The sequence below is a fragment of the Acipenser ruthenus genome, chromosome 7 (assembly GCF_902713425.1).
Source record: "Acipenser ruthenus chromosome 7, fAciRut3.2 maternal haplotype, whole genome shotgun sequence".
In the NCBI taxonomy this organism is placed as follows: domain Eukaryota; kingdom Metazoa; phylum Chordata; class Actinopteri; order Acipenseriformes; family Acipenseridae; genus Acipenser; species Acipenser ruthenus.
Genome location: NC_081195.1, coordinates 11,448,377 through 11,457,967, shown reverse-complemented (window position 1 = coordinate 11,457,967; position 9,591 = coordinate 11,448,377). Strand labels below are relative to the sequence as shown.

At 36.0% G+C, this 9,591-nt stretch overlaps 1 protein-coding gene across 1 annotated transcript; it reads left to right on the top strand.

Moving 5' to 3' along the window:
• Positions 1 to 4,064: 4,064 nt before the first annotated feature.
• Positions 4,065 to 9,028, top strand: LOC117414851 (zinc finger protein 503-like). The gene is made up of 2 exons (XM_034024677.3): positions 4,065 to 6,370; positions 6,973 to 9,028. The coding sequence occupies exons 1-2, from the start codon at positions 6,116 to 6,118 to the stop codon at positions 8,410 to 8,412; spliced, it is 1,695 nt and encodes a 564-aa protein (XP_033880568.1). The 5' UTR covers positions 4,065 to 6,115; the 3' UTR covers positions 8,413 to 9,028.
• Positions 9,029 to 9,591: the final 563 nt, after the last annotated feature.

Here is a 9,591-nt window from a genome sequence, read left to right as displayed (position 1 = left end):
GATTTCAGTCCCCGATAAGCAGTATTTGGAAGCCTGTGTGTGACGTCATTAAGACACCTCCTGTAACGGAAGTCTCTTGCTGAAACGGTTGCTATCTGCTCTCTGATCTGCGGCGCAGAAACACATCCGATTTGGCTATTATTTGTATAAATACTTTTAAACATTGGGGCTTTTACGTTTGCTTATTGTTTGTAAATTACCCATAAAGGCTATAAAAGGAATACATTCACGTGGGTGGTACCTTTGTTCAGCTTTCTGTTTAACATCGGAATACACTAACTATAGCCTATGTTTTCCAGGTAATGTAGTTTAACTAACTTTTATTTCTTAATACTTTGTCTACCTTTAGTTTGGACTTCTCTTTAGTCATATTTTCCTAAAATACCGATAGTCGTTCATGTTAAGACATAAGAAGTATTTGCGTATTGAATAATTGGACAATATAGCTTTGGATATCACAGCCGGTCATACACAGTGGCTCTTGTAACATGTACGATATATATATTTTTTTTTACATGTTTCAAACTATGTTAAGGTTTCATTGATCGGCTAATAGCGTCCATTTTAGTAGGCTATGTGGATTATCTGTTCTTGCTTGCCGAAAGCGATCTTCGATTCTTCAACGCCCTAATGTGTTTTAATAGACCAGTAGTCAAAGGGATTTTTTTTTTTCAAGCAAAGATCACAGGTTATAGAGGGTTTTTTTTTTCTCATTTAGATTGTTTGTGAAGAGAAACTGTTCACATTTGTTACTACAATAATATAAAAAATAGGCTATATATAGGCTATTTTATCATAACTTAAAATCGTGATAAAACGTGTAACTGCACTACTTGAATTGATTAAAACTGACGTTCAATAGTGTATATACAATTCTCCAATTTAAAAAATAACCCAAAATGGGGCGCTTGTACAGTACAAATGGCTGAAGCATTTGTAACACACATGGTACTTCTGTGCTGTAAATAATTATATTTGCATGCGGGGAGTGATTCATAAACATGTCACTGGCATGAAATATAGGTAGGCATTTCAAACTTTCTATTTAAATATCGTGAATTATGGCCACGAAAAATGTGTTCCCATTTAAGGGTAATACCGAGTATTTGGTGTCTGGTACAGAAACCCATCCATCATGCAGACAATAAAGAGAGTTTTTGCCTGACGTTGGAAATTTATGGTTGCCCTTCTCTGCCCTAATAACTCAAGCACTGTGTCAGTCTTTGACAGGCTTTGCAGAAAACAGCAACCCTGTTATCAATCAAAAAAAAAAAACTATTTTGCATATTTCTAGCTTACTCTGATCAGCAAGACACCCTTTTAATGTTTGAATTATATTTTAAGCCGGGTTTGGTACTTTTGAAGTCTTTCTGAAAGTGATATATCCCTTTTTTTTTGGGGGGGGGGGGGGGGGGTACAAGTTGAATGCGTTTTATTCAGGCATTATTATATTAGTAACACCCCCCCCCCCGGACCTTTTTTTCACTGCCATACTTTTTCACGCTCAAAGTGCAGAACTTAAACCGAACAGCTTCGCATTAAATTTAACATTAACAGGTAGAGAAAATAGTTCAACTTGAACTAAAAATCCATTCATCAACAACTCTGCCGATTTAATAATTGCCGATGTGTTTGTTAAAGTTGGGTGTTATATAAATTAAGTTTAAGAATACTTTAAGAGGTTCGGAATGGAATTACAAAAACAAATTAAATCCAGCCATATATAACATCAAAAAACGAAAGAAACCATTCATGTTTATCCTATCTGACGCTACGGGCTATTTTACTTTACACCTCTTGTCGTTTTTTTTTTTTTTTTTTTTTTTTTTTTTACATTAAAAAAGTCAGATATAAGCTAGTCGGAGGATAAAAAGGCTAAATCTCACAGAGTATAGCCAGATGGATAGGAATATTATGACATTTGCGGCCCCATCACTTTGAAAAATATGCAATGTACACGAGGTCTATATCAAACAATACGCCAATTATGTTGTAGGCCTACTTTTTTTCGAATAATGAAATTATTTAGAAAAGATGGGCCTTTAATGACGATGAAGAAAGTAATAGGCTATTATATCGCATTTTGTATGCAGTTTAACCGTTTCGAAAATACATGTATTGGTATGGACTAAATGAAATATCAAGTTAAGAAATGTGATGTTTGTTTCTGAACAAAATTGAATAGTTAGATCTAGAACTTTTAAAAAATATATTGGGGTGATACTAGACCACGGCTGCTATAAACATTTTACACTATTGTAAGATCCGATTTCCAAATTTAAAATGGAAAAATCTATGTCGAGTTATATACAGAGTAGGCTACAGTACCTCGCAGTTATCAGAAAGCCGTTGCTTAACTGTAGAGCCAAAATATGTCTCATGGTTGGTTTACCTAAACCTAAAACTTTGCTTCAAAAAAGGAAAATCTGTTTTCAATTGAATGTGGACAAGTAGATATAGGTGTGTTAAAAAAAAAAAAACATGCCATTTCAATGTCATAAAGATTTAGGAAACAAATTCAACTTGTATAAACTTGCCATGAATTATTATTATTATTATTTTTGTTATTTTATTTTAATGGCTCCATAATCCATTCCAGTTGTTGTCCACTCCAGGGTTTTTTAGTCTCCCGGTTGACCTGTCAAGCAGATTACCGTAGAGAGAGATTAATAGGGGAGGCGGGTTGCAATAATAATCGTTTTGTTTGATGTGACAACTTTGATAGGCGTTGATTTACTTACAAACTGATAGGCTTTTAATTGAGCGCCTCCATCCAGCTTCAGATGAAAGGGAAACCGCATTGAAAAACTGCCCGATTGCCCTGGAGCCTCAATACTCATTAGCCATCTCAACAGTGAATAGTTCAAGGCATTTTAAAACTTCTTTTCTCAGAGATCTGGCGGTCTCTTCTTTTTTTTTTTAAAGAAAATAAATCATTTCTATTGTGTGCAAATAAAATCGACTTGACACCCCTGTCAATAGCTGGTAGGTGAAATAAAGTTTAGACTAGGGGTTGTTAATTATATTTGCTTGCCGCCCTTCCATTAATAAATTGACAGGCTCGGTGTTTAAAATGTATTGAATACTTTATTAAAACTTGTTTTGCTACAATGTTATCTACCTGTTAGCCTCGATCCACAAACTGATACATTTCTAGCAAACATTTATCAAATGAAAATACATTGTAAACGGTCCACTTGTGACACTGGAAGTTCATTTAGAAAAAAAAAAAAGTGTATCGAACAAAGAAAAATAAGCAGCCTGTTGTGGACTTAAACAATTGTTTTTCAAAAATCAAAACAAACTACAAATAAATAGACGTTGATGTATTTTTGATAGTAAGATGTTTAACTGATTAGTGTCACAATCAAAACAACACTGTTAATATGAACACATCGTGCCATAACAATATTAAACATACAATGCAGTGTGTCAATGACCTCCTTTCGACATTGCGACTGTTTGTGTGGGCTTTCACCCTCTACAATCTAAATCTAAAAACTCTTCCCACAGTAAACTCCACCTAAATGCAATTCATCTTTTATCCTTTCACAACAGGAGGCAGGACAAACACAACTACAAAACAGATAGCAGCCTCTCTGGTCCTGTAAAGAAAACAGCTGTTCCAGGCACTTTAATGCAAATGAACTCGAATGAAGGTTTCAGGGGTTTTTTTCGAGTTTCACCGCACTTAATCAATCAATATGACTAGTCATTAGAGAAAAAGAAAACGGATAGGTTATGCAGATAAAAATCAAACGCACTGGACAACTTTAATAAATATATAAACTTAAGTATTACGTATCTCTCTCATATATATATATATATATATATATATATATATATATATATATATATATATATATATATATATATATATATTATATGAAGGTTAGTCTACAGAGCCGCCGATTAAGGAATCGAGTCCTTTTTGTGGAATCTAGGCCGGGATTTATATCTGACCCCTCAGCACTTTCCATGTTCTTCGCTTGTCAAATGTTTTTTTTTTTTTTTCTCCAAGTGACCTTTTGTTAATGTAGATTGTGTGGGCCACCAAGTAGAGCCGGAAACAAAAGCAAAGATTGATTAACACCTAAATTTGCCTGTGAAAAGAAAGGGGGGAAATAAACTGCATAAGTAAAAATATCCAGAATCTGGTTTACAGATCTACTGAATTATTTTTTCTAATCATTTTCACTCCTAACCATATTGTCCACCGGGGATTCGCAAAATACACTTAGCCTACTAAATACAAGTATGTTTTAATTATGATATACCGATACAGCAAGTACGCGTAATTATTATATACCGGTAATGCAAAAACGAACTATGTAAATATTAATGTCATTTACTGCAACATGACTGCGCTAATGGTTATATTATTGCCGATTACAGTGAAACATATAAATCGTCTGTGGAAACAGATCGTTTACTTTGAAAGTTGTAAACAACTCAAGACTCTCACGGCGTCTTATTTCCGACACTTCGATGCGTGGCTGATTAATATGGACTAACAAAAAAACACTTCGTTGTTAGTATTAGAACAAATAGATATAAATATTGTGTAAGTTTCTTTGAAAATAAAGGAGGTATATATACGTCGTTCGCAAACCGAAGTGCGTCTGCCCGCTTTGTTGCCATACAAATTGAATTTACTTTGAGAACGATTTATTTCCTGAAATTGAATGGATCTTTCAAAAGAGCCGTCTTTTTCCTCTCTCCCTTTTTCTTCCAGTCACACCAGGCTTGTAATCAGGAACAAAAACTGACATAAATCAAGGGCAGATTGACAGGGGCTGACAAATAACTGATTGATTGCGGTCGAGTAGAATTGACAGTTGACTGAGGGGTGGAGATAGAAATAGAAGGGAGGGAGGTGTATATAATATTGAAAACATGTGACATTCACATCCCTCGATCTCTGCATTGGCCCTCTCCTGTCAACGCATGCCTGATTGGAGAATTTAAACCCGAGACAAAAAAAGGTTGATCTTTTGTTTGGTGTACACTCTTTTTTTTGAATCCCAAGAAGGCAGCTATTGTATTTAGACTTCTGGTGAACATTCCAATGATATCTAGCCGATTTAAATATAAAAAAATAAAATAAAAAAATAAAAATTCTCAATACTCGAACCCGAGCTATTGGTAATACAGTGACAAATCATCCGGAGCTGTGTGAAACCGAGTATTCTGTCAGAGTATTTCAATAGCTCAAAAGTCATGTTTGTAGTGATCCCATTAAACGCATTTAACCTTATTCATGTATTTGTTTATTCAAATAATACCAAGGTCTTGCGTGCTTTTATTTAGCAAGGTTGCGTTGAACTTTGCTTAAAAGAAATATCAATTTAGTTTGTTTCAAAAACAAAATAGCATTACATTGTAGCTAGTGGTAATGTATTTTGTGTATTTACATGCTAAACATAAAATAATAAAAAATGTATAGCCTAGAATAGCATATTTGGAAAATATCTTAGCTATGTACTAGCAACCTACCTTATTGATACCAGGGGAGCACTGGAAAGATAAGCTTGGCTACAATAAATTATACAATACATATATAGCCTAGGTTATTTTTAATAAGGTTCAGAAACAAATGCCTCTTTTTGGTTTTGTTTTGTTTTAATGTAGTTGCTGTGCATGCTCTGCTATTTGCAATTAGAGGTTGTTAAGGAGTATATAAGAAACCAAATATTAAATCCAGCCTCCCCCTAGCGAACAAAATAGAAGAGTTTACAAAAAAAGGAACGTCACATCCCCTTGACCCTCCAATCACCTCTGGGTCCCATTTGATTGGAAGGCGGCAAAGGCTTTAATCTCAGACTAATTCAGCTGCTTTTGAAGTGAGGTTTTCTGCCAGATTTCGGGTTGGGAGAACTACTGCGCGGATCTGTTAAGACACGCAGAGACAACAGAGCTTCTGGTGCAGCAATAGCTTTAAACCGATAGCCACACAGCCGTCTCCTGACTGTACGCTTTTACCTAAGGATTATACCTATTTTGTTGATCTTGGACTGGTCGTACTCTTGTCATTTTAAAGAAAAGAAATGAACATATATATTTTTTAAATGAATCTGATAAATGCATTTTCAACAATTTCTATGAGAATTGGGTCATGATCACATCGCCCTCGGTCTCTGCTCTACGAAATAGTAATAATCAAGCCTGGGAGAGCAGCGGTTCTTGGAATAACAGCTCCGCGACAAATCTCAACAAGCCCTTTCTCCACTCCGTTCCTCCTTCGGATCCAATAAGGCAAGCTAATCGCCTTCCCATCAAGGTGTTGAAAATGCTCACGGCACGAACAGGACACATTCTGCACCCCGAGTATCTCCAGCCCCTGCCGTCTACCCCCGTTAGCCCAATCGAGGTGAGGATTTTCAATTACAGTTTGTGAAAATATAATTGTAATAAGAATTAAAATATAGATTAAAAAAAACAAACATTTAAAGCCTGCTAGCTATTACCGTAAACTGTAAATACTGTTCACATATATATATATATATATATATATATATATATATATATATATATATATATATATATATATATATATATCTCACTGTTTTTACCCATTATTTATTATTATTTATTATTATTATTATCATTATTATTATTATTATTATTAAAATTGCATTATAACCAAAGTAGTGTTATTATGAAATCACTTTTATAAGAAGTAAAATGTCAGTTATAAGAAATAGGAAGTGTAAATTGAGTTTTATTTTGCTATATAATTCAACGCATTGCGCTATACTGTCGGTGAGTAGGATGGTTTGTGTCCTGTTTCCTCTCAACATTGACTTGTGTAGCCATTTTCTCGGAATTATTAAATGCATAAATTAGTTAATTGATTGATACATTTTAACGCTGCGTTCTAGACGATGTGAAAACTATGTTTGAAAGTGTATTAAATGTATTAAATACGTTCGTCTTACATTAAATTCTACTATTTGTGCTTGTTTCTCACAGCTTGATGCCAAGAAAAGTCCACTGGCTCTTTTGGCTCAAACTTGCTCACAAATCGGAAAACCAGACCCACCAGCCTCTTCTAAACTCTCGTCAGTAACATCTAATGGATCTAGTGACAAAGATTCCAAATCCGGCCCATTGAAATTGAGTGACATAGGAGTGGAAGACAAATCTAGCTTCAAACCTTACTCAAAACTATCCGAGAAGAAGGACTCCGGGGTTTCCAGTGGAGAGAAATCTGGTTTCCGCGTGCCTAGCGCCACCTGCCAGCCATTTACTCCAAGGACAGGCAGCCCCAACTCCAGCACTTCTGCTTCCCCGTTGCCATCAGAGAGCAAATCTGGAGACAGTCAAGACAAGAAAGACTCTGAATCTAATAAAAATAGCACATCTGAGGGGTCTGGAGCCTCTAGCATTAGCCACGGCAGGATAAGTGTGAGTTGTGCTGGAATAAATGTAGAGGTCAACCAACATCAGGATACTAATTCGGGGTCAAAATCTGTAACTTCAGACTCTTTATCAGTATCTTCAGCCTCATCTGCATCAGTACTTGGATCTGGTCTTGTGGCTCCTGTTTCACCATATAAACCAGGACAGACTGTTTTTCCACTTCCACCGGCTGGCATGTCATACCCTGGGTCTTTGGCCGGGGCCTATGCTGGCTATCCACATCAGTTCCTGCACCACGGAGTGACTTTAGACCCAACCAAGTCCAACAGCCTAGTCAATGCCCAGCTTGCCAGTTCACTAGGCTGCAGTAAGGCAGGATCAAGCCCCTTAGCTGGAGCCTCACCACCTTCAATGATGTCTGCTAGCATTTGTAGAGACCCTTACTGCTTAAGCTACCACTGTGCAAGTCACCTGACTGGGGCTGCCAGTGCACAATGTGCACACGACTCTGCAGCTGTTGCAGCTCTTAAATCTGGATACCCGCTGGTATACCAAACGCACCCGTTGCACAGTGTCCACTCCTCCCCACCATCATTTGCTGGGCACCCCTTATACCCTTATGGCTTTATGCTCCCCAATGATCCCCTGCCACACGTCTGCAACTGGGTGTCGGCCAATGGACCTTGTGACAAGCGTTTTTCCTCCTCTGAAGAACTCCTGAACCACCTGCGAACCCACACAGCTTTCACTGGAACAGAAAAGCTCATATCAGGTTACCCTAGCTCATCTTCTTTAGCCAGCGCAGCAGCAGCAGCTATGGCTTGCCACATGCACATGCCCCCAACAGGGGCCCCTGGGAGCCCCGGCACATTGGCACTCAGGAGCCCCCACCACGCTTTGGGACTGAGCAGTCGCTATCACCCTTATTCAAAGAGCCCCTTACCAACTGGTGCACCAGTGCCGGTACCTGCAGCCACAGGACCATATTACTCTCCATATGCACTGTACGGACAAAGACTGACCACAGCATCTGCACTGGGATATCAGTAAAACAAAAAAGACTAACACATTTATATAAAAATACAAATATAAAGACTTTTATATTACTGTCCACTTAAGGACTGGATCCGTGGACACTGTATTTATTTATGTTAGCTTCAAGCAGGACAATAAAAACGAAAAAATACAAATAACTCAAAAGTGCATTACTTTAAAACAGAGCTCTATAGGTAAAGTGAAACGCCCATGGTAGAATATTAATGAAAATAGGTTTTTTTTTTTCTTTTCGATGTTTATTTGAAATTGCTATGATTGTATTGTACGTTCCTATTTAATGTCTCCTTGGAAGAAAATAATTTACATGCATGTTTGTTACTAAAATCCCAACTTGTCATTTATAATTTTAAATTGCAGTTATTTTTAAGGTGTATACCATGGAGAGAGAATTGGTATTTTTTTGTATGTATTCTGAAAAAAAAGAAACAGTTCTATTCCAAAAAATAAACTATCGTCTTTTATTTCTTACGTTTGCTTTGCACTAAACATACAGGTTTTACAATTTAAGGAAGGTTTTTGGTATACTTTATGTAAGCTGGTATGAAATACTTCTGGGTATAACGTAACTAAAACAGACATTATCAAATAAACTTGACTTTTTAATTTGTTACATTTGTTTGACTGCAGGCTGGTGAGTTTATTATAATATTATTTAAAACAACTTTTTTTTTTTTTTTATAAACACAAACGGTAATTGTAGGGGGAAAAAAGTATAAATCTGAACGCTATTTTGAATAGGTAAGGCGGCCGAATCTTTTTTTTTTTTTTTTTAAATCGGCTGTCTTAATATTTTGATATACCAAGAAAATTAACAGACAATAATACGACTGTCTGTGTGGATTTGTTGTGAACAATAAGTTTCGATGTGCGTTTAATTTTAGGCTTTTTACGCATATTGGAACAGTACATAAACATTTAAGAATCAATGTTAATTTGATTAGTAGGGTACTTTTATACTTCTATTTTCACCGTTTATAGTACAATATTTTACTTGTTTTGTATTTGTTTTATAAACAAGGCAAACTAATGTTATCGTTATTTTAAAGTGTTCATAGGTGCAAATATTTTGCACAGTTGTGCTTGGTACAGTACGTTAAATGTGCAAGCTTCAATGATAAATATTGCATTAAAAAAAATAAAAGTACATTTTTAAATACATATGGAGGGTGGTGA